Source organism: Centropristis striata, chromosome 5 (genome assembly GCF_030273125.1).
Source record: "Centropristis striata isolate RG_2023a ecotype Rhode Island chromosome 5, C.striata_1.0, whole genome shotgun sequence".
NCBI lineage: Eukaryota > Metazoa > Chordata > Actinopteri > Perciformes > Serranidae > Centropristis > Centropristis striata.
The window spans coordinates 17,548,121-17,574,564 of record NC_081521.1 but is presented as its reverse complement, the minus strand read 5'-3'; the positions used below and the strand labels follow the sequence as shown (position 1 = coordinate 17,574,564).

General features: G+C 36.5%; 1 protein-coding gene across 1 annotated transcript in view; it reads right to left on the bottom strand.

The window, feature by feature from the left end:
* Nucleotides 1–26,444, bottom strand: part of LOC131971235 (acetyl-coenzyme A synthetase, cytoplasmic-like) — a 41,167-nt gene that overhangs the window by 11,362 nt on the left and 3,361 nt on the right. Inside the window, exons 2-10 of the mRNA XM_059332563.1 lie at nt 15,482–15,573; nt 15,259–15,362; nt 15,099–15,171; nt 12,068–12,143; nt 10,886–10,997; nt 7,998–8,045; nt 2,797–2,934; nt 2,094–2,264; nt 509–642 (exon numbers count right to left, since the gene is read on the bottom strand). Of these exons, the coding sequence (XP_059188546.1) occupies nt 509–642; nt 2,094–2,264; nt 2,797–2,934; nt 7,998–8,045; nt 10,886–10,997; nt 12,068–12,143; nt 15,099–15,171; nt 15,259–15,362; nt 15,482–15,573 (948 nt within the window). The remainder of the gene's footprint in view (nt 1–508; nt 643–2,093; nt 2,265–2,796; nt 2,935–7,997; nt 8,046–10,885; nt 10,998–12,067; nt 12,144–15,098; nt 15,172–15,258; nt 15,363–15,481; nt 15,574–26,444) is intronic.

Below are 26,444 nucleotides of genomic sequence, written 5' to 3'. Positions count from 1 at the left end.
ACAATATTTAAGGAAAAGAAATAAATAAATGAAAAAGAAAATCGCTTTTAGAGTTGCAGAACCCCTGCGATCAAATAATAATAATAATAATAATAAAAGAAAAATAATGAATTGATTACATTTTATATTATCTGTTTGGGAGTTGCAAAACTCCTAACATCAAACAGTCAAGATAATAATAATAATAATAATATTAATAAAGGAAAATAAATATAATATAATAAAAATAATAATAATAAAATAATATTATATTAATTAAGTAAAATAATAATAATAATAATAATAATAATAATAATAATACTGATAGTAAATAGATAAGTAATAAAAAATATTTTTTAAATCTGATTGGGCTCGTTGCTTTTTTAGTTGTCATTGTCATTGTGCATTTTCTCTTCCAGTAATAAATCAGCCTCCTCTCCTCAGTGTTCGCTGCTGTTTTGGGTCAATTTCTGCCGTTTTCCTTCCATAATAAAACCGATAAAACACTCAAAAGCAGCTTGTGACTCACTTGTGAACAGGCTCCCGGCCGTACTTCATCAGCAGCCGGATGGCGGTCGGCGCTGTGTAGAACTTTGTCACGTGATATTTGTCCACAATCTCCCACATGCGGCTTACGTCTGGGTAGGTGGGCAGACCCTCGAACTGAAACACAAATACACAAAACATATAGAAAATACATTAATAAAACAAAGACAATAATTACAACATTTACACATTCAGACTAAGGCTGCAAATAATAACTGGATTATTATTTGAACATGGAAAAGAAAACGAGGACAACATGAAAAAGTGTCCTTTACACTAGAATCAGATTTGAGGTTTTTGGTTGTCACCTGGGACTTAAACCTCTGAACACCCAAAATCCCTCAAAATATTTCCCAAAAATAACATTATTTAAAATTTACAGAGTGTTAAAAAAACAGGCAGTCTTGTTTGCTTCTCAGTTTACTGACGGTTCTTGAATGTATCATGTATGATGAACTAAGTCGGACCCTGAAATAGTGAAATGTACATTTGCACGAATCAGATCCTGTTAAAAACATTACACTCTGCTGTGCTGCCCTCTGCTGGAAAAAATATCAAACTGCATGTTGAATAAAACACTTTTAAAACCACTGGTTTGAAAAGTATGTTGATGTTTTTTTTAAATCGCCAAAAGAAACTGTAAAAACAGGGATTATCGTCAGAATTTGAACTTTCCTACAGTCCCTTGAATAGATCATTGTTTATGAGTGTTTCTGTTATAAAGTGACCAAAACTTGTCTTAAAATGTTGATATTTGTGTCAGAATCTCTTTAATCTACATGTGTCATTTAAAGTAAAGCGTTTGCACTAACCAGATCCTGTTAAAAACATTCAATTCTGCTCTTCAGAGACACTGTGAAGACATGATGATCTGACATGATCAACATGATCTGTTGACACAGAGCAGAGAGGAGAGGACAGGAGAGGCTGGAAACATGAAAATACTTCAATATGTACTATATGTGGAGATAACTGGTTTTACAACAAGTGGGAACAACTCAAACATTTCTTTGTGCAAAATAACACAGTTAGAATGACAGAAATCAGAAAAAAAAACGAGTTGAAAATCTCTGAGAAATTATTATTTTTCAATTGGTCAAAATTATATTCATATATAAACACTTTTCCAAGTGCCCACAAGGGTCACTAATATTGGGGATAAAAAGATTTTTGCTCTACATTTTCTAGATATTGAAGTATTTGGATGTCTCCAGCCCCTCCGGTCCTCTCTTCTCTGTGCAGAATTTAATGTTTTTAACAAGATCTGGTTACTGCAAATGCTTTATTTTAAATGACACATGTAGAATAAAGAGATTCTGACACAAATATCAACATTTGAACACAAGTTTTGGTCACTCATCAGACATGATCAAACTCTGATGATAACGGCTCTTCTTTTTATGATAAACTGCATTTTTTACACAAAACTCCCTTTTCAAACATGCCGGCCGGTTTGGGCATCAGAGGGTTAAATGTTCTATAGAGAACACTGTAAATATAAGTCATAAGAAGGATGTGTTTAAATGATTATCAGCTCCTGCAGTCAGTCTCAGCAGACCCTGACTCACCAGGACGCTGGTGGCCCCGTTGGCCAGTGGGCCGTAGGTGATGTACGAGTGTCCGGTGATCCAGCCGATGTCCGCCGTGCACCAGTACACATCATCGGGCTGGTGGTCGAACACCAGCTTGAAGGTGGTGGCGGTGTAGAGCATGTAGCCGCTCACCGTGTGCAGAACTCCCTGCAGGACAGAGAGACAGACAGCAGCTTAATAAACGGGAGATAAAACAATTTATTATTCTTTCTGCTATTCTTTCTAATTCAACAACAGAAAATGTACAAACAAGAGATATGTATTTGGTTAAAATATTGTCTGGTGAGACAGCGATCAGGAGGAAGTGGATCCTCGACCAAGGAGAGAGCGAGAGAGTTGAGGAAATCTACATAATGTAACATCGCCACTGACACATCGTGTGTATATATATATATATATATATATACGTATATATATATATATACACATATATATATATATACACACACACACATACATATATATACATATACACATATACATACATATATACATATACACATATACATACATATATACATATACATACATATATTTTTTTATTATAAATATGTTTTAATAATTTATTTATTATTTTTAATTAATTAATTAATTATTACTACTTCATTTTGATGTTCTGCCACTCCCAAACAGATATGCTATTTTTTTAAATGTATTAATTTATTATTGTGTGTGTAACCTTGGGTTTGCCGGTGGAGCCGCTGGTGTAGAGGACGAAAAGAGGATCTTCAGACTCGCACCACTCCGGCTCACACTCGTCAGACGCTCCACGCACCAAAGAATGCCAACACAAGTCCACCTCGGGGTTCCACGGGACCTGATCTCACACACACACACACACACACACACACAGAAGAGACACACAAGGTGCAAAGAGGGGACGAGTGAAAAGACTTATTAATTAATAAAAACCTTTTCAATCAGTCACTAAACATCCAGAACACAAACATCTCTATAATCTAAAACAAAAAGTGAAATAAAGTTAGTTTGACAAACTCATGAGGAGGAATCACAGAATAAAGCAGGAAAAGAGTTAGAAAAGTTACAAACATTATTCCCTGTGTGTCGATTACAGCCGGGTCACTAACCACCACACATAAAATGAGACTTAAACAGAATAATAGTGAAGGAAAATGTCCATATATAATTAAGGAAAAATGGGGAAAACTTCATCTTTGTTAGACAGACATGGATAAAAAGTCTGGAAATCTTTCGACTGAAACATGACCTGATTTCATAAAACCCCAATTCCAAAACAGGTTGTCTCAAACTTAAATGAAATGCTCAAACTGATACTTCTATACATTCTGTTTGTTTACTTCGTACAGTGAACAAACTTTTTGGGAATTGCCAAGATGCAAAATTTTGCGCTGCATCGGCGACACATTTGAGGTCATTCTGGTGTGTTTGCACCAGAAGAAACATCACATGATGCCGCGTCACAAAAAGAGCAATAAGCGCTGAGATTCTGCTGCAAAGCCACGACTGATACAAAGTCCACTCAGAAAACAAGCATTTTAAAAGTTCTTGTGTTTTCTTGTGTTCAGAGCTGACGAAGCATGAGTTCAGACTATTTAACACATCGGCATAATGATGTAGGTATTTTGGCAAACTTTTGATCTGTTTATTGACGTTAAATCACAGTAAAATGTGTGTATTGTGTGTAACACTGCTGTAGTAACAGCAGTCATTCAGATGCAGTTATGCGCTCCACCAGATGATGTTATGAACCCAGAAAAGACGCTCTTTGATTTTCCAATAAGTCTGGAATTTCAAAAACAGATACGAAGCAGGAATCGTGTTTATTTCAGCCATGGTTGGTGACAGACTGGAAAGAAGCGTTACTGGTATCTACAGCGTTATGTCTCGCACAAATAAACCTGCGGCCAAATTGCAGAAGTAACACAAAGAAAAAATTCTAAATATGGCATCACAGAAAGGTAGAAGAGAAAAACTCAAGTTAAGGAAATATTAGATATATAGAAAGATTTAGTGCAGCCTACTGGTCATTTATTTCTTAGTTAAATAAGATTTCTTTCATCCATTAGTCATTTTTTTATGCCTTTTTCATGCCAAATAACTATTTTTCAAGAAACTCATGAGCACATCTCTGATAAACACCAGATTTTAGTGACACTTTTGCAGGATTCTTTGTGGAGAAACTCAGTTTTACTAATCTGTCAATGAACGATAAAATCCGGTGTGTTAGTCAACCCAGAGTTCCTGTAGTCGAGGAAAACTCTAAACAGATTTACGTTTAGAAAGAAAAATTACGGACAGAAAGATAAAACCACAAAATAAATTAGGACTTCAATTATTTAAAGTGTTCTGATCTATCTCATTTTCATCAAGTGAGCTTCAAACAAGGAATTCAAACATCATATTAAACATAAAATAATGTTGGTAGAGTTTTGTGTTTAGAACCAACATTTTTCTGACATTTTCTATAAACAAAAGAAACAACTGATACAAATCTTGATGAACTGAACTGTTTGTACTCAAGAGAGAAAGAAGGAAAGATGTGGAGCACAAAGAGACAAATTATTTATTTACTGAGAAGAATCAGGGCTCTGTTTGTATCTGGGCAAAACAAAATAAAAGCTTTTTAAAATGTAATTGTGACTTTTGAAACGAATCTGATTCTATTAAAAACAAGTGTGACTAAAGAGGATTCATTGAGTGATACAAAAAATATATGAGGATATTTTTAAAAGGATAATTTAAAAAAAGTTTTCCCTAAAACAATAACACAACATTGCCAAAACACAATAATACTTAAAAAATAATTAAATAATTAAATAAATTTGATTTATTGACTTATTGATTTATAAATCGGATTAATTTTCTTCATGGATTATGTCTTTATTTAGTATTAAATATTGTTGGAGTTGTATTGGTAGTAGTCATTTTTTCTATTTCATTTTCTTTATAAATAAATGCATTCAATTACTACTATTATTTGTTTGTTGTAAGTTATCAATAGAGCAGTGAAAGTAGTAGCTGTTTCGATTTTATATTATTTCTTTTAAATAATTAAAATAATTGACATTATTTCTGTCTTTATAATAATAATAATAATAATAATAATAATAATAATAATTAGTCATAGTAGCTGTTGTTGTTTTATCTATCTTATTTTATTCATAAATAAAAATAATTGTCATGTTATTTCTCTATTTATAATAATAGTAATTATGATTACTAGTAGTAGTATTTTGTTTTTTAATAAAACAAAAAAATAACTTCTTTGTTACAATAAAATAAGTAAAATAAGATAAGTCTGTATTAAGTCTTTATTTCTTTATCCATTATAATGATTTCTATAATTATGATAAAATAATAATAATAACAATAAAATAATAATAATAATAATAAAATAATAATAACAATAAAATAATAATAATAATAATAATTATAATTATTATTATTATAATTATTATAATTATTATTATTATTATTATTATTATTATTATTATTATAGTAGAAGTCGTCTTTTCTTATTCTTTTTCTTTATTTATTTAGATATTTATTGGTTGGGATGAATGTTGGCTGATCTCAGTTATATTATTGAGTGGACTGTGTATATCCAGTAAATATAATATAAAGTGATTTAATGGAGCTCTTCAAAGCTAATTGAAGAGGAAAAACTTGGGATGTCATCATACAGACAGTGAAGAAAATGTAAAAACACTTTTTCTGGCTGGATAAATAAGAACAAATAAGGCCTTCAGAAAGAGTTCACAGTAAAAGTGAAATGCAGAGCCCTGATTCTTCTGCTGAGTGAAGGAGAGAAGAGTTACAGCAGCAGCAGCAGCAGCAGCAGCTCAGTGTTACTGTTAAAAAGTGTCAAACCACCACAGAAAGAGTGAGTTCACCACAGAGACACAAAGAGAAAACTGTGTTAATACAAACCACACAGTCAGAGAATTTACATTTTATTCCTCCGAGTTTAACAGTCCAGAAAACTTCTGAATCACATTTATCCCTCTGAACAGAAAGGTACTATTTTTAATTTTGGTCGTAAATCTGAATCTCCTGCCGATTATAGTGTAAAATTTTACAAATCAGTCAAAATGTAATTTTTAAAGCTGACGAACCACAAAAATGTTTTACAGCTTAAATTTAGTTTTAGTGCAATTGTGTTTGTTTTTTTCAATGTTAGAGGGAAAAAAATCTGCATTTTCAATGTAATCTGAACTGTCAGGAATCACAGAAATAAACTGCTGTTTCTGGGTAAAAACAATAAATCAGCAATAAAAGCTTTTAAAATGTACCTCAAATATATCAGATCACACATATATAAAATCATAAATTTAACCCTTGTGCATCCATTTAAAAATGGGATTGATCGACAACAACATTGATTGTGATGCTTTTTTTATTTTCTATTTTTATGCAGATTAAAAAAACCTCCCTCTTGTTACCTGAGGACATTAAAAATACTATAAATAATACCATTTATTAGTATTAATTAGTACTATACAGTATTTACGCATTATTCGACTAGGGGGAAGAATGGCCACCGGGAAAGTCTCAGGCCACTACAAGTTAGCCCCCAGAGGGATTTAGAGACTCCGGAGGTGATGTATGGTTTTCGCCGTCGCTAATTGTGCACAACGTCAGCAGCTGAAAGCAGCATGGCTAATTATGCACAGAGTCTCCGCTGATCATAAACATAGTGATTGTGAATTAAAGACATCACTAACTGTGCACAGAGTGTTCGGTGCTTGTTGTAAACAAACAGAGATCGCTAAGTGAACACCTCCTGCAGCAGCAGCACATACACACTGTACTGCTACAGAGCTAACTGTAGCTAACTGCCGCTAACGGCTCTTCTTAACAATCCGCCCTCCTGCTTCTTAAGAAGAGTAAGAAGGAGTCGCTGCATTTGTCTCCAGTCGTTTTCATGAAAAATAGTCGCTAAGGGGGTCTGAAAAGTTGCTAAATTTAGCAACAAAGTGGATAAGTGTCAACGAGATAAATACCTTTACAAACCTTTACATACCAGTTTGTTTACAAAATGCAACTTTTGCTTTTTTTATGCTATTGGGAAATGTATTTTATTTATCTCAATGTGGGATTAGCAACAACACAGATTCTCATGCATTTTTATTTTTTGTGCTGAGATTAAAAATAAATAAATACATTTAAAAAACTCACTCTTGTTTACCTTAGAAGACCTTCCCTATAACGGCTTTAAAAAATACTATATATTAATAATATTTTCCACTTGTTATTTTTTTAACAAGCTTTAGTCCTAATAACTACCAAATATTAATTCATTTTCAGAAATTAATGAATGAATTATTAGTTATAGTAGCAGTAGTATTTTTTTCCATTTTACTTTCTTTATAAATAAAAAAATATGATTTTTATTTATTTTTTAAAAGAATAAAATGTCTGTGTACATGTCTTTTATTTTTATTATTATAAAAAGTAAAAATCTTTTTTACCCTTTAAATTAGTTTGCTTACATAATGCCACTGTTTTTCTATGAAAAAAAGCGCAAAATGTTTTCATTATTTTCTAAATGCTTGGGGGAATGTTTTTTCCTGTGTGGGTTTAGAAACAACAGTGATATCGAAGCATTTTTTATTTTTAAGTGTCAGATTCACACCTCAGGTTACACTAACAAATAAAAATAAATGAAAATTTGAAAAAGTGCACTCTTTAAACGAAGAATTAAAAAGACAAAAATGTCCCTCAGGATGCACAAAGGGTCATAGAAGACAACAAATGCTTCTAAAAACTCCTTATTGTGTTTATTGTTTTCACCTGCAGCAGTCGTGTGAAAATTCTACTTGTGGGTGAAATATCCCTTTAAAAACAAAAACAAAAAGGTGTTATGGGGGTTAAAGTGGATGGAGGGACTGAAAATACCTGAGGAACAGGACGTGTTTTCTTTACTCTCCCTGTCTGTTTCTCCTGCTGGACGGGAGGGAAAGAAAGGAGGAGGAGTAGTAGAGAGATCAGAGAGGAGGAGAGAGGAGGAAGAAGAGAGAGGAAGAGAGAGGAGGAGGAGGAGGAGGAGGAGAAGGAGGAAGAAGAGAGAGGAGGAGGAGCAGGAGGATGAGGAAGAGACAGCAGGAGGTGGAGGAGAAAGAGGAGAGAGGAGAAAGGACAGAGGAGAAAGGAGGAGGAAGAGGAGAAGAGGAAGAGGAGAAAGAGGAGAGAGGAGTAAGATAGAGGAGGAGGAGAGGAAGAGGAGGAAGAGAAGAGGAGGAAGAGAGGAGGACGAAGAGGAGAGAGAGAGAAGAGGAGGAGGACAGAGAAGAAAAAAGAGGAGGAGCACAAAGAAGAGGAGAGAGAAGAGGAAATGAAAGGAGGGGGAGGAGGAAGAGAGAGGAGGAGGAGCAGGAAGAGGAGGTGGAGAAGAGGAGTAGGAAGAGAGAGGAGCATGAGGAGAAAGGAGGAGGAGGAAGGTAAAGTTAATGAGGGAGAGTGATTATTTGTTTATTTTTAAAGAAACCCAGGTTAAAGAAAACAAAATTAAAAGGAAAACAGGATCCACACGTCACCTCAAGGTGAGAAACTGAGAGAAGTTTTAGGAGATTTTTTCGAGAAAATAAAAAACAAATAAAAAAGATGCTATGAATATTCACAACAACAAAACATGAAACAGTTGAGGAGAAGTCCGTAAAAAGATCTTAAAGGGACAGTTTGGATTATTTTTAGTGAGGTCGTATGAGGTCCTATCCAATATTTGCCCATTTATTATATTTATTATTAATATTGCACATATAAATTAAACTCTGCTGACTGTGTACATAATTTCCTGAAGTTTTTTACATTTTTTTTGTTTTAATTAATACTTTTTATATTTCTACTTGTTTATATTGTAAATATTTAATACTTTATATTTTTTACTTTTTTATTTGTTTATATTTCTAGTTTATACTGCTGTTTACTATTTATTGTGTTTTGCTATCCACTTTTTTAAATGTTTATTTATTTATAAAAATGTCTAAAATGTTATTTTGTGCATACTAAATGGGACTGATTGGCAAAAACATTGATTGTGATGCATTTTTTATTTTTGTGCCGATTAAAATAAAACTCACTCTTGTTACCTTAGAGGACATAAAAGGCAAAGTTAAATACCTTAAACTACACTTGTATACTCTTATACTGCTGTTTGCTAGTTATTGTGTTTTGCTATGCACTTTACTGCTGTAACACTTGAAATTTCCCCCTCGTGGGACTAATAAATGAAATCTTAATCTTTGGGTACGAGAAAAATAAAAGCAGTTGCTTCTGCTGTCCACTAGATGGCGTTGGTGTTTAAGTTATTAATTTTCCTTCATATTTCCAGCTGCAGAACTTGTTGCATTGTTTAAAGTAGCTGCAGTTCAGTGATCTGCTCAGGTTTGCATCCAGTTTCAGTTTGACTCTGCAGACTTTAACTCAAACTGTTTGTAAGCTGCATGCAACATTCATGAGGTTTTCTTATGACTGTGTTGCTCAGCCCGTCTGTTGGACGATCCAAGCTTGTTGCAATAAATATGAAGTGAGATGACACTGAAACCTTTGTCTTGTTAGAGAAGACAGATGTTGGCAAAGTTTTCATTTAGGGGACATGATGTGTAGCTGAAGATGGTAATATATATCACAATATTTGTTGTAGAATAAGACAAAATGTTTAAAATCTCAGTATTAGTTTCAGGGGTCATTCCCAACTCTACCTAGGCCTGTCACGATAACACATTTTTTAGGACGATATATTTTCTCAGAAACTATCACGATAAATGATAGTATAGTTGTAACAATGTCGTTTTAGTTTTATAACCATATTAGAGCATAATAAGTTCATTCTTTTCAACAACAATGAATTTTTAAATCTCGAGAATATTAAACATTGGAATTGAGATGTGGAAAGAAATATTAAAATATCCGAGATAAATAAAACATAAATAAATAAACTACAACCCAAGCAAATAAAATAGACTTTCAGGCTCAGTTAACAAAACATTACAATGAGATAATCATTATCTATTATATTATTTTATTATTAAAATAAGATATAAACAGCTGAAATGGCAGCTTGGGAAATATAGGTTTTTTTCGCCAATTCGTACTGCCTGTCAAACATTTACAGCATTAATTAAAACACAACACAAAAAGCACAAAAAGTCACGCATATAAACGACAATATATTGAGTCCAGAAAAAAAACTATTGTGTCCATTTTTAAATATAGAACAATACGTTTATATAGTAATTAGCCTAACTCTACCAGCACTCTGTAAAGCTAAAATTAAACATTTTCTCAATGGAGTCTGGTGAATTTGAAGAGTGCATAGATAACGGCTTTAGTTCCCTGTCTGACAGCAAGGTAAACAGTTTAAATGCTCTAAATGTAATGTTATCTTTAAGGCGTCTAAAATCTGTTTAGTCAATACACTGACTATGGATAAGAACCTCATGTAACCACATTTTTAAAAGTTTGAATTATCCCTTTAATCACAGACTTCAGAGGCATCAACCAGGCTTCAACTTTATTAACAAAACTGATGAGAGAACCAGAAATTAAACTATATTTAGAGGATGATTCTGTATAATTTCCATGTTATAAACTGACCCCTGTGAGTTTAACTGACTAACATGAGGAGAAGTGAAGTGATGATGTTTTCTTGGTGATAATGTGAACTTATAACATATAAAAAGACACACACCATGAGGGGACTGATGACTTAATGATACAGTAATATCACCGTCTTTAGCCTTGTCTGGATCGGCCCAGTCTGGGGGGGGGTCTAGTTTTTGGTTTACCTGCAGGTCGGGACAGGAGCGTTTGGCGGGAGGAGACTGGGAGCCCAGAGGAGTCTCTTCTGCTTCTTTGGACAAATGCTTCAGCATTATACACCTCTGTATGGGGAAACCTCTGCAGACACACAGACATGGAGACATCATCTCATATCCAGTAAGCAAAAAACCAACATGTTTCCCACGATGCAAGTTATGAGTGTGCTTGTGAGGGCACACCATATACTATCTACTGGGCTTCTTCCAATTTATTCTTCCGTTTCTTCTGTTTTTTCAGTTGACTACTATTCAGCAAAAACACTCCAAAAAATACCCCCAATGTTACCTTATAGAGAGGCTAGAGTGGATGACATCATCGCTAGAGTGCAGAGGGAGAGAATAATTTGTCCAAAAATAAATTTGGAAACTGCACTCGAAGCCGCAGATGCTTCTCTACAGAAGAGAGTTATAGTTTGGGCGTAGGACGCACAGATGCGCCACCAACATGCACCCACAGCCTCATAAACCGCCATGTTAAAAAGGAGGGAACATTTCCGGAGGAAAGCAGATGCACCAGTTTCTTCTGATCACTCTAAAAAAATAATTTCTTCATTTTTCTTCACAAAACACATATGTAGACGTTCAGGAAGAACTCAGGATGTTCAAAATGAAGTTGGTTCAATGATAGGAGCTACGGTTTGGCCAAAAATTATTTCTGTTCGAGGGGCACTTGCAGCCGTTTTCTCTCTCTCTCTCTCAGATTGCTCTGCTCTAGTTGGTGACTGCCACCTGGTCCTGGCTAACAAAGCCTGCCTCCCCTACAAACTACAGGATTTTGTTTCTCCAGTCGAAAAAACCTGATACCATTACAGAAGAAGAGGGCACACTGAGACCTCAAACAGTGGAAAACAAAGTAGAAAACCGGACATTTGTGTTGAATGAATGTGATAAAGGTTACATCAGATGTGTGTGGGGTGAAGAGGAGACGATAGGTTTGTCTTTTCATCATTTATTCCCTAAATCTGTCTAGGCTGCACATTGTTGCATTTATTTGATCAGTTTCAACCAAATGTTACACCTCGACAAGCATAAAAAACCCTTTTGCAATAGTTCTATGACCAACCTGCTTTGTAAAAATTGCAGTGAGGCTTGTGTTGCTAATAGACAAGTGTGTGCGTGTGTGTGTGTGTGTGTGTGTGTGTGTCTTACTTGTCTCTGCATTTCTGCAGTGCTTCGTCAGCTAAGAGCTTCAGGTTGATCAGCTTATCTCCTCGATAGAAACCATCTGAACGAATGAGACGTTAAAGCAGAGATGAAGAGAGAGAGACAGATTAACTCTGCAGTCAGAACAGGTTTGGCAAAAACATTCTAACAGTGTTCTGAGGCTTATTTGTAGAAAAAAGGGACAATTTTACAAATTAAAACCCAATTGTAATTGTTATTGCTCATCTTTAAATTGTTAAAAGCACCTTCATCTGTCGAACATCTCACCCTTACCCCTGATCATCCTTTCAGATCCGAGACATATTAATATATAATAAACAAAATATATTCATAACAATACATTGGCTCTTAAATTAAAGTTTGTTTATTTTCTGCTATATGCTGAGATGGGATTTTTTATTCAGTGTCTGTTATCTATGTTGTATTAAACCTTTTTAATTAAATTTGTAATTTCTAAAAATATTTTTCGTTTTTGTCTTTGAAGAACCTCAGACTGGTTTTTGAGAAGCGCAATAAATAGAATATTTATCAAAATAATTTATATGATCAAACATGTATTTTTGTACATTTTTATTATTATTTATTATATTAATTGATTACTTAACCAACACTGATTTATCAATAAGTATTTATTCCTTATTAATATTTGTATTATTATTATTTAAATCAATTAGATTTTATTTATTCATTAAATGTTAATGACTTATTATATATTTATTATTATCAATTTATATTATTTTTATTGATTACTTTTACTGATTATTATAAATGTATTCATTTTTTTAATATTCGCAAACAGCACAAGAGTGCTGAGACGCTGCAGGGCATAATTACAGTTTATTTTGTCTTTTATGTGCAATCTCTTTGTGAAGCTGTCAGTCAGTGGGACAGTTTCAGGTCCGCCGGCTGCAGTTTGGAGACTTGTTTAGGTAGTTTATAAAACTTTATCTGCGGAAGTAAAAAGACGACGACAGCCATCAGAGAGAGGAGCTCCACTTTCTTTACAAGGTAATGAAACTCTACGCTGCAGAGAGACTCTGATCCGCTTACAGGAACTCTATGAATGAGGTGTGTGTGTGTGTGTGTGTGTGTGTGTGTGTGTGTGTGTGTGTGTGTGTGTCACAGGCCATTAACCCCGCAGATTAACAGGTTTATATCCCCAGACTCTAAATCCAGCTAATGAGACTTTGATTAGCGGTCACAGCTCGGCCGCTCTACTGGTCCCGCAGCGCCTCCAGCTCCTCCGGCTCCTCCGGCTCCTCCAGCCTCTCTTCCCCCATTCAGCGTTTATGTCCCCTAAAATATCTGACCCTGAATACACCGACTTGTAACTGTGCAACGTTTCTCCCTCTACTGAAGGAGGAGATGTCTGCGCACTTCAGGTGCGTCACAGCATTTAAAAAAAAAAAAAGCTTTTATTATTAATAATATTAACCCTCTGAACCCCAGTGGGCCATTTCAAGGCGGAGTTTTTTTTTTTGGCTTATCTGTACATTACAAAACCTGCGTTACAAATAACTTAGAAAGATTAGAGGATAAACAGAGAAAATAAGACATAAAAAAGAAATAATTAACCCTCTGCAGCCCTCTATTTCAGGGTGCTTTTTAGTCAGTTTACATTTTACTCAGTGTCCTTGTATTTTACTGCAATTATAAAATCTATATAAATATATAAGTTATATTAGTTTAAATTCACATAATGATGTCTGATATGTTTCTTTCTATGATAAATGTTGTGTTTTTGGCAATCTACGCTGCATTTTAATGGTGGGATACAGAGGGTTAAAGCAGAAAATGTATTCTATTTTAGACATAGTAACACAAATAGAGGAATGTAAATATTACATTAAATTCAAATAAAAAATAATCTAATAAAAAGATTTAGATTAATTTATTTCAATGCAGGTAAAAAGGGTCTGTGTAAGATAGAGTCGGGGGAAAAATCGATACAGCATAGTATCCCAATATTTGGCATGGCTATATTATTTTGATTAATGGCCGCCGATATTTAGCGCTTTCCGTTTCACTGTTAGGAATATCCTGCAGATACTGGTATCATATGAAACTAGAAGATGTCAGGAATCTATAGGCACCAGTTGTCGAAATAACACTGCTAGGTTCGGCTAAAGTAGAATTACCAGAAAAAAAAGTTAAAATTACCAGAAAAACAGTCAAAATCAAAAGAAAATGTATAAATTACCAGAAAAAAGTATAAATTACCAGAAAAAAATATAATTACCAGAAAAAAATGATAAATTACCAAAAAAAAGTATAAATTACCAGAAACAAAGTATAAATTACCAGAAAAAAACAGTTACCAGCGAAAAATGTAATTACCATAAAAAGTATAAATTACCAGAAAAAAGTATAAATTACCAGAAAAAAGTTGAAATTACCAGAAAAAAATGTAGAAATTGTGCGTCAGGACATCGTGTTGTGAAGTTGTGGAAATAACGCTACAGAGTTTGTCTATTTTTCTGTTTCATTCAGAAACATTTTTAGCAGTGAAGCTTCTTGTTTGTGAAAGTTTGATAAAATGCTGCAATTGTTGTCGTCCATACATGTTTGATATCAGTTCAGTTTGACTGAATACTTTGTTGGTCAGTCTGTGGGTTTGACTCTCATTGTGGACAAATAAAAAGAGTTTTCTCTGATTGGACAAAACAATTCTTGATTGAATTTAATTTTGTCGACACAAAATGCAGTTAAACAGTTAAATTGCAATATATTGTATCAATACTCACCACATCACACAATGATTAAAATCACAATAATATCGCATCGTGACTCAAGAATCAGGATTAAATCGTAGCGTGGGGCCAAGACGCTGATTCACTAGTGTAAGGTTTCTTTAGGTGATTCAGCTAAACATGCCGTGAGTGAAGGGGGTCGTTCAAAAGTGAACGAGGACGTCCTTCAGGTCTTAAAGAAGGAGACGTCAGCTCCCTGTCAGGGAGGCTTGAACCCTAGTGATCCAGTAATAGTTTGATGATGAATCTTTGTTTTCTTCACCCACCTGCTGTGACGAGCAGCGAACACTGAGAGTCCAGGATCCTCTCACACAGAGACTCAGCAGAGAAACCTGCAAACTGCAGCACACACACAGTTAACATCCGTCTGTTAGCTAACTATAAATCACCACGTCGATACGACAGACTGGTGTGTTTCTGACTCACCACGATGGAGTGAACGGCTCCGATGCGGACGCAGGCCAACATGGCCACGACCAGCTCCACCACCATCGGCATGTAGATGGACACACGGTCGCCTTTCTTCACTCCTGATCAGTTATCATGAAGGGGATTAAAGGAGAAAACACAGTTTTACTGGACAAATCTTCACTGTCATATTTACAAACAGTTGTATGAAGGATCAGGTAGTTTCACTATGATGACGTACCCTGAGACTTCAACACGTTGGAGAACTGGCAGACTCTCTGCAGCAGCTCTCTGTAGGTCACCGTCAGCTCATCACCAGGCTCGTTGCCTTCCCTAAAAAGAAAAACAAAACAATGTGTCAACAAACATCATATTTTAAACAACAACTTATCCATTAACCCTCTGAACCCAAGAACCCAAAAAACAGGCAATATTGGCCAAGTTTCAACTTTCCGAGAGTCCCTGAATGGATCGTACAAAAGTTTCTGTTACAAAAAGTGACCAGAACTTGTGTTAAAATGTTGATATTTGTGTCAGAATCTCTTTATTCTACATGTGTCATTTAAAATAAAGCGTTTGCACTAACCAGATCCTATTAAAAACATTCAATTCTGCTCCTCAGAGACACTGTGAAGACATGACTGATTCTGCTGAGACCAACGGTCACGTGACAAATATTCACTGAAAATCTGTTTACACAGAGCAGAGAGGAGAGGACAGGAGAGGCTAGAAACATGACAATAGTACAATATGGACAATATGTTGAGAACACGGTCTTTGGTTATATTACTTTTACACAACCTTGTTGTGTAAAATCTACTTTTCCCTTTTTTCACAACAAAGTGTCGTCCAGGGCGTTTGAGCAACTGCAGAGTTGCACTATTCAAGGTCACACACACACACACACACACACACACACACACACACACACACACACACACACACACACACACACACACACACACACACACACACACACACACACACACACACACACACACACACACACACACACACACACACACACAGTTTGCAGGAGTAAGACTTGTGGTTTAATCTCGTTGTCTGGAGAACAGATCGAGGGATGAATAAGTTGTGACAGCTCCGTCTCTCCGCTCCATTAAATTACAGCCGTGTTCGTGTAGCTCGACTCGCAGCATCACAAACTGAGAACTTCGACTGACGAAACATTTAGTGACGAGAGGAGAGAGAGCTGTGCCCCAGTTCTGCACTCCAAAACATTAAAAGCTATACTCCACACTACAGCCCCACACTCAGCTCTCTCTGTATATTAAGGAGAAAGACGCTGTCAGAAACAGGCTTTATCGCCAAAGTAACCAAAACAAAGCATGAAACTGTGCATTAAACCTGCAACTTCTCAACAATAACCACACATATTTTCTTTTGTGCAAAGAAATGTGTGGAAATATGCTAAACATGCTCACAATTTGCTTCTGAATTTTCCTCATCTTTTCTGTATGAATGCTTAGAAACCAAACTCACAGTGGAAGTGCACCAGAGGGAAAGATGAAGCGTTCAGGTGGAAGTCAGATGGTCGACAATAAGTAAATAAAAAAATGAGAGTGCATTAAGAGAGAGCACTCAGAGGGAGAATATCAGAGAAAAGAGCTTTAAAAAGCACCATGAGGGGAAACAGCTGCATCAAAAAGTTCAAAAACAAACTTATCAAGCCAAAAAAGGCATTTGAGATGAAGACATGATGAAATAGATAATGAGCAACATTCTTTAAATACAAGCTTCAACACGCCTTGAAGCATCTCTCATAATGTGCTGAGATGATTGTGTTGAATTTGCATGTTCTCAAACTAAAGACACAAGACACAAAACTAACTAAGACACAAAAAACATGCAAAGAAGAGCAGGACTGTTGGAAAAAACATTGTGCCTCCACATATTTAAGTATTGTCATGTTTGCAGCCTCTCCTGTCCACTCCTCTCTGCTCTGTGTAAACAGCCTCTCCTATCCTCTCTGCTCTGTGTAAACAGCCTCTCCTGTCCTCTCCTCTCTGCTCTGTGTAAACAGCCTCTCCTGTCCTCTCCTCTCTGCTCTGTGTAAACAGCCTCTCCTGTCCTCTCCTCTCAGCTCTGTGTAAACAGATTTTCAGTGAATATTTGTCACGTGACCGTTGGTCTCAGCAGAATCAATCATGTCTTCACAGTGTCTCTGAGGAGCAGAAATTAATGTTTTTAACAGGATCTGGTTAGTGCAAACGCTTTATTTTTGGAGAAATTTCAAATATCAATTTGATTAAATATATTTTTAAGCTTAGATTTTTGCTGACAGAAGTGTTTTTAAGACATGATTCATTAAAGGACGCTCAGAAGTTAAAAAAAGCTGTTGATAACTTCTGCATTTACCATTTCTGGCTGATAAATGGGGTGATTTTTGTGAATTTTTATTCACAGAAAACATGCCTTTCTAACCCACCAGCTGTTTTGGGGTTCAGAGAGTTAATGAGGATAATGAGGATGTGTCACATTAAGTCCAATATGTTTGTGTTTTATTGAACCCTCTTTGTCTTTCATTGCCCAAGTAAATATCTCCTGCAGTGAGTGGAGGTTTCTTACTGCTACAGTGGTGAATTGATCCAGAAACAGCAGCCAACACGCTGCTGCCTCTGTGGAGTTACTCAACAGTCCCACTGTATCTGTCAGTGTCAGTGTGTGTTTACAGTACAGAGTGTGTGTGTGTGTGTGTGTGTGTGTGTGTGTGTGTGTGTGTGTGTGTGTGTGTGTGTGTGTGTGTGTGTGTGTGTGTTGGTGGGAGGGGAGCTAGCATTGCTGAAAGGTCTCTGTGACCCTCTTGGCACCGACAGAGCTGCAGTCACAGAATATCTGACACTATTATGAAGCTCTGACATTGATAATCATTTGCAGCTGATATCTGAGCCGCAGCTCCTTCTGTCTCCACAATTTTTATATATAAACAACTACAAACAAGTTTGATTTCCAACACGGTCGACACGCACCACACAATCTGGTTCTTTACAGTCATTTTACCACAACAGCAGGACGGTCTAAAGACGTATGAAGAGATCTGATACAGTGTTGGAGGCGGGCTCTGTTCATTCCTATGAAAGCTGCTCAGTGGTTCCTAAAGTCTAATGTCAAAAGTTTAATGTTACGGCTCCTATAGACTTTCCGAATGTTATCAGGCACAATGGATCAAATTCTGTGCAACGTTTTAAGAAAAATAATCCTCCGATTTATATTCATGATTTATTCTTTAATGTGAGTCTGTGGGAAACATCAAAAGGAGAATAGGAGGTGGGACCTGGGGTTGAGTATTTTCTTTGTCAAAGATTTGGAATTACTATAGGTGACACATGATGAATATATTTTTATTCATTTAGTTTTTATTCTGTTATATATTATTGTTCATTTTTGTATGTTTGTTGGCTTTACTGTATGTTTCCTTTTCTTTATTATTTATATTTTTTTCCTGATAACCACAGGTGTTTTAATATGTTTTAATATTTTTATATTTTTTCAATATTTGTATTTTTTATATTTTTATTCATTTAGTTTTTATTCTGTTAAATATATTATTATTCACTTTTGTTTGTTTGTTAGCCTCACTATTTTTTCTTTTTCTGATAACCACGCGTTTCAATAATATTTATTTTATAATTTTAAATAATTTAATATTTTTAATATTTATAGATTTTTTATTGTTTATTAAGAAAAGAATCAAAACATCACCCTGTTCAGATGCTTCAGATGCTTCTGTGAAAAAAAGGTTCACGATAAAGATATTTGAAACAACAAATCGGCTCTGTTCATTCCTATGAAACAGACCACAAACAGATGAATTAGCTTTTTTTATTTTTTTTAAAAAGCTTTAAATTAGAGTAGAAGGAGATCAAATTTCAGCAGAAGGTTGGAGGAGAAGTCGTGTCCGTTAGAGGAGCTGGCAGAAAATCAAAAAATGCGGCAAATGCCAACGTTTTAGTTAAGAAGTCAACGAAAGACCTATGCCGAAAAAGTTGAACTTATTATTTAATGTTTATAAGCGGTAGGTGAAGCAGCTTCGAGGTGCATTACTGCCACCAAGTGGAATGGAGTCGCTGCACTCTCTCAGTCTCATTATGTTCCACTCAGGAGCAGCTGCTGACTCAAGTGTGACCCCTAGAGGTCAGATTCGGTACAGCAGTTCGGTCTGTGTTTGGATTATTTTACTGAAAAGATTTTATTCCGGCCAAAACTGCACCAATTATTTGATTAAACGCCTCTCCCTCCGTTTCCTGACATTATAACTCGCTCTGAGCTGCAGTCGTCTGAAAATAAACGGACATGCTGACCTACTGTACTCTGCTATCGGCGCAGACACATGCACACACGGCCTGCAAATTAATCAGCTCTGATAAGAAAAAACAAGGTCACACACACACACACACACACACACAATTTTAAAGCAGAATTTGTCACACAGTGGCACAAGCTGCCCAGTTCTCACTCATATAAATTGTGAAACTATGGAAAAAAGTGGAAATTAAGTTTGAATTCTAAGATTTTTTTTTCCATAAAACATTTATTTTAAATAATCCATAAAATTCTAAAATCAAATTTTTAGATGTTGCATGATTTTCGGGCATTTTCGGACAGTTTATGATTGTCATTTATAATATTTTAAAGATGCTTTGCTCTTATTTTTAATAGTCATAAATAGATTTTGTCTTGTAGAAAAATCATTTTTTGATTAAATTTTGATTAAATCTCTTTTTTGCAGTTTTCAATCCAAATATCTGGTTTCAGCTTGCAAAACATGACGTATTGCTGCTTTTTTTTGTTAAATGCAACTATCCAGGATTTCACACATTTCAATCAAATTTTTGGTCTTAAAAAAGTTCATGATTGTCATTTATAATATGTTAAGATGTTTGCACTTTTGACTTTATTTTGTATTTATCAACTTTAATACATAGTTTTTGTCTTGTTCCTGTGTAGAGTTGCAGTTATCCGTGTATTAAATAATTATTAAATAAAAGTAAAACGTTTTTAAGCCAAAATATCTGGTTTCTGACAGTAAATCAAGTATCTTTTCTCGCTCAGTAAAGGATTTATTAACCCAGTGGTTTTATTCCAGTTTTTAGAGAATGCAGGATTTTTTAACATATTTAATCCACATTTTTTATCCTTAATAAAGTTCATAATTGTCGTTTATAATATGTTGGGAGTCTCTGCGCTTGCACGTGTCATTGTTCTTTATTTCATCATCTTTAACAAAAAGGTTTTGTTTTGTTCCTGTTGCAGTTATCGGCATATCAATTAACTAGTAGATCAATTATAGATAGATTATTTCACTTGTTTTTTGATTAAATCTAGTATTTTTTCAGTTGTTTTTCAAGCAAAATATCTGGTTTCTGAGTATCTTTCGTTTTTCGAGCAACAAAACATGAAAACTAGCTTTTAAAAAACACTTCATAAATAAATTATTGGAGGTTTTTTTTGGTTTGTGGAGATAATTGTTACACATGCTGGTGCAACAAATACTTCACTGAAGGTCATCAGACAGGTTTCACACACACACACACACACACACACACACACACACTTATAAATACATAACAGTGGAACCTGTTTTCAACACTGTGGGTGTAAATGTCAGGGACTGAGGAGGACAAACACTTTCTTTTCTATGACGACATCACTAAAAATAAAAAAGTCCGGCATTTCGATGGTTTTCTAGAGCAGGAAAAAGAAACATTAAGTGAGACCTCAGAGGAGTCTGAAGGCTTTATATTTGTCTCAGAGGAACAAATAATAAACTCTCCTGTTGACACTGTTGACGTGTGAGTTTGAATGTTTCAGTTGGTGATGAAAATCGTCGAAGACTGTCAAAGTCATGAAACATTTTCTTTTTATTTTATGCCTTTTGTTTTTGCATATTTCTATCAATATTTTAAGCAAACATTTGGTTACACATCAGGGTTTCCCATTAATTACCTAGACTCTGGCGGCTCACCAGACTCTCATGTGCTGCGCTAACATCACATTTCAAGCTACTGAAAGTATTTTTACAGGATTCATAATATAAAGTTATTTTGTGTTGTGTTGCTGTTGTTCAGCAGTGTCGGTCACCCGTCAGTCAGTCAAACCCCGACCCCCACCTCTCCGCCCTCCTCACTGCGCCTTAAAACATGATAGAAACGTGGCTACCTGTCTGTATCAGTCCCGCCCAAAGATGATCACTCTGTATGCGTGTGCGCGAGCAAAATTAAATACCATCAACCCACATAGTTTCATTATGCTGTTGACTTTTCCAGAATGTGCTTCATGGTGGAGCAGCACAGTTTGGTAGCTCTCTGATTTTTGCAAATGTATTTTTATAATATTTTGATGGATACTTCTGGGGAGAGAAGAGTTTATTCAAGAGGAGCTTTTTTCCCCCATCACCCTATTCCAGCTGAGTTGAAGAGGTTGCCATTCTGGTGCAAAAGTTAAGGCTCGGAAACAGAGATATAAGCCTCATTTCATAACAATACTTGTGTACATTCCACCCAAGGCGACTGCTGAAGTTCCATGTGAAGTTCTACATGACCTCGTTGCTGGAGTACAGACTAAACACCCAGTAGCATTCTTGATAACATCAGGAGACTTCAATCATGTTTCCCTCTCCTCTCACCTGACCGGATTTACACAGTTTGTTAATTGTCCCACCAGAGAAAATAAAACCCTTGATCTGCTGTATGCTAATGTCAAACAAGCTTACAGAGCTACTGCCATGCCCCCAATAGGAAAATCTGACCACAACTTAGTTCTTCTGGAGACTTGTTACAAACCCTGTGTGTGGAGGCAGCCTCCAACTAAACGCACAGTCAGGAAATGGACACCAGAGGCAACTGAGGCTCTAAAGGACTGCTTTGAATGTACAGACTGGAATGTGTTGCTGGAAACAGAGCAGAACAGTATGGACATTGACAGACAGGTTGACTGCTTTACTGATTACATCAACTTCTGTAGAGACACGGTCATACCCTCTAGGACTGTACGCTGTTTCCACAATAACAAACCTTGGATTACTAGTGATTTAAAGGCAATCCTCAATGAGAAGAAGGCAGCTTTTAGAGATGGTGACAATGCACGGTTCAAACAAGTACAACAACAAGAAAAGACAGCCAGTGGCGGGTGATGAAGAGCTGATGACTCAACCAGTTCTTCAATAGATTCAATACAGCAGCCTCACCCAATGCCAATCCTCCTCCTCCTCCTCCTCCTCCTCCTCCTCCTCCTCCTCCTCCTCCTCCTCCTCCTCCTCCTCCTCCTCCTCCTCCTCCTCCTCCTCCTCCTCCTCCTCCTCCTCCTCCTCCTCCTCCTCCTCCTCCTCCTCCTCCTCCTCCTCCTCGTATCAGGAATGGACAGGAATCTGAATATAGGGATCTGATAAAAGACTTCAGTTACTGGAGTAAGAACAAGAACTATCTCCTACTGAACACCTCAAAGACTAAGGAAATGATCATAGATTTCCGCAGGTTCAAGCCCCCTCTTCGGCCAGTGAATACCTGTGGGGTGGACATGGAGGTGGTGCCAAGTTATAAGTATCTAGGTGTATGCCTGGATAATCAGTTGGACTGGTCCCTAAACACTAACACTCTCTACAAAAAGGGGCAGAGCCACCTCTTTTTCTTCTTGAAGCTCAGATCTCTGGACATCTGTAGTAAGATGCTGCAGATGTTTTATCAGTCTGTGGTGGTAGTGTGTTGTTTTATGCTGCAGTCTGCTGGGGAGGCAGCATCGAAAGAGCTGGTTCTGTGGTTGGAGCCAGGTTGGACACACTGGAGGAGGTGGTGGAGAGATGCACTGTCAAGATGTTCGAGGCCATCCTGAAATACCAGGATCAGCCGCTACACAAAACCTTTATGGACCAAAAAAACAGCAGTGGACGGCTCCTCTCTCTCTGTTGCAAGACGGAGAGATTCAAAAGATCTTTCACTCCTACAGCCATCAGGCTGTCTCATTCTAACAGAGATTCTACCAGACTAAATGAATTTTGCCCTCAGGGATAAATGAAGTAATTTTGATTGAATAACTTCCTGTCGCTAAACGCATGCAGCTTTCAAAATAAGAGCACAGTGTCGACCACAGAATTTACAAGAAGACTGTCAAAATAAAATGCCTTAAATAAAATATACAAGAACCTTTATTCTCCTTTAAAATAATTCTTAAAATATGAAATCATTCAAATCAGTGTATATGATGAAATAGTGACATTAAAATGTGTGAGAGGCACCAAATTTGGGCTTTTATGGAAAAAAAATTCTCTGTGGGGGCATGCTCCCGGACCCCCCTAGCCAGCTATTTTTCCACACTGGTTGGCTGCTCCATGTTAGTGGAAAGCATGTTGACAGCAATTAAAGATGACACAGTAGGATAATAAAGATTCTATAATACCATATCTCCCGACTGTGAAAAATGTTATGTGAGGTGTTTGCTCTCAATTATCTCTCAAAGTGCAGAAGATTGATGCATTTTACTTATAAATATACAAAATGTTCTCCCGGGGAGGCCCCCTAGATGGTTCTGTGCCCCCCAGACTCTCAGAAAATCCTGTGGGAAACACTGCACATGATTCATTGAAGGACGGTCAGAAATTTAAAAAGCAGTTCATAATTTCTGTATTTACAATTTCTTGTTATGATAAATGGTTTCATCTTCATGGGGGTTCTGAGAGTTTATGATCACTGGAACGCAGAATAAAACATTTAGTCCAATATGTTTTCAGGTTTTTCTGCACCTTCTTTCCATTTAATTGGCTCACCAGGATCTGGTTCATGCAAACAGTTAGTTTTGGGAGAAATTTTTTTAATGAGTCAAGTAGATTAAAGTGACTCAAATGAAATATATTATTTTAAGCTTAGATTTTGTCATTTGTTACACATTTCGTTTCAAAGACCATCGGAAAGTTCAAAATACAACTAAATGTCTGTTTTACAATTTGTATCTATGGTTTGTAGTTGAATTTGGCATATTCATTAGAGAAAACATGGTTTTCAAACTCGTTGGCAGGTTGTGGGTTTCAGAGGGGTGATAGAGAAAGTTAAATATAAATAAAAAATAACTGTCGCAGCTTTACTTTGAAATACAGCTGAAAGGTTTTGTTGATTAATTGAACGACCGAAAATTAATCTGCAACAAAAATTTGCTGGGCTTATGCAAGATCTTTGTACTTTTGGAAACGTCTCAATAATAAAAGGACAATAATTTTACAAAAACGAGAATAATCATCAGTTGCAACCCTACTAACTCAGAGTTAAACTTTCAGGTACTCTTCAGAGATTTTAGAGTCAGCGAGAGGACACACTGCTACATTCAATCACACTATTCCCCCTGAAGTCCTCTCTGCGTTTTAAAAAGGCACGATGTGATCCGACTGCATTCTCCTCATTCACATCAGGACACATCAGAGGCCGGAGGCAGAGAGACGCAGAGAGGAGGAGAGAAAAGACGCGATGCTGCAGGAATAGAAGAGGAGAGAAGGGGAGAGAAGAGGAGAGTGGCCTTTCAGGACAAACAGGACGCCAGAGAAACACAGAGACGGAGCAGAGAAGCGAACAGAGAGACGTTAAAGAAGGAAACAAGAGGAGCATGATGCTGCACAGAGGAAAGAGTTAACCCTTTATATCACTGACTTTACCTGCAGGACTGAGGACAGATACACTGACACATACAATCATTAAAACATTAAATTCTGCTCCTCAGAGACACTGTGAAGACATGATTGATTCTGCTGAGACCAACGGTCACGTGACAAATATTCACTGAAAATCTGTTTACACAGAGCAGAGAGGAGAGGACAGGAGAGGCTGTTTACACAGAGCAGAGAGGAGGGGACAGGAGAGGCTGTTTACACAGAGCTGAGAGGAGAGGACAGGCTGTTTACACAGAGCAGAGAGGAGAGGACAAGAGAGGCCGTTTATACAGAGCAGAGAGGAGAGGACAGAAGAGGACAATTCTGAGAATATGTACAATATGTGGAGACACAATTTTATTTTCCAACATTCGTGACACTTGTGGACACTTGGAAAATTGTTTATATATAAATTCCATTTTGTTACAATTTTTTTTTTTAATTTTCAGAGGAATTAAACTTGCATTTTTCTTTTCTTTTTTGTTATTCTGCACAAAGACATGTTTGAGTTGTTCCCACTTCTAGTCATGGTTGTGCTGATTCCATAGAGCTGCAGGACTTATAGATTTATAGAGATTTTATATATTGCAGGGACACAGAAAAAAAAAGAGGAAAATACACCTGAAATGGAGGGTTAATAAACATATTTTTATGTCTTATTTTTATGTTTTTATGTCTTAGTTTTTCTGTGTCTGACACTGAGGGGTATGTGAGAGAGAAAAACAAAGGAGGGAGGATCACTGCAGCTCCATTCATTCCATCTGCCGGTATTCAATCTTGGTATTGTGTTCACAGAGGCGACCCCCTCACAGAGAACACACACACACACACACACACACACACACACACACACACACACACACACACACACACACACACACACACACACACACACACACACACACACACACACACACACACACACACACACACACACACACACACACACACACAGCTTTAAATACATCACTGACCCTTTCAACACTTTCTCTGAACTGAGGAATGCAGCTCAAACCAACTCGCTCATCAGTCAGTACGTTTACATGACACTTGAAAAAAAAACTAATTATTGCCTCAATCCGACTATAACTGGACAAATGAAGTAGTCCGACAAATGCCGGAGTTCTCCTACTCCCATTAAGACCCAGAAAATGAGATTTGAAATTGATTTTCACCGGCATGTATGACAAGACAAAGCATGCTCCGCCCCTGCGCTGGTGTATGACCCCGGAACAAAAAAATCCAAGAAAGCCGGTCGCAGTAGACGGTCAGGAGCGACATCACAAAGTGTCGAACCGAAGACAGGCTACTGTTGTAGCCCGCCATCAGCATCCGGCGTTCTTGTCTGCCCCTCAAATGATGAACAGAGCTGTACGATTATCCATCTTGTTGTTTGTTCCAAAATGAGGGTTTCCCGCTATTCTCCACTTGTTTATTATGACATAATAGGTCAACCGGAAAGGGGGCCGTATTAACCCACTGAAACGCATATCACCACCCAGTGTTGAGGACACGTTCCAGTCAGTTATTCCATTTTCTCAGTTGCATGTAAACT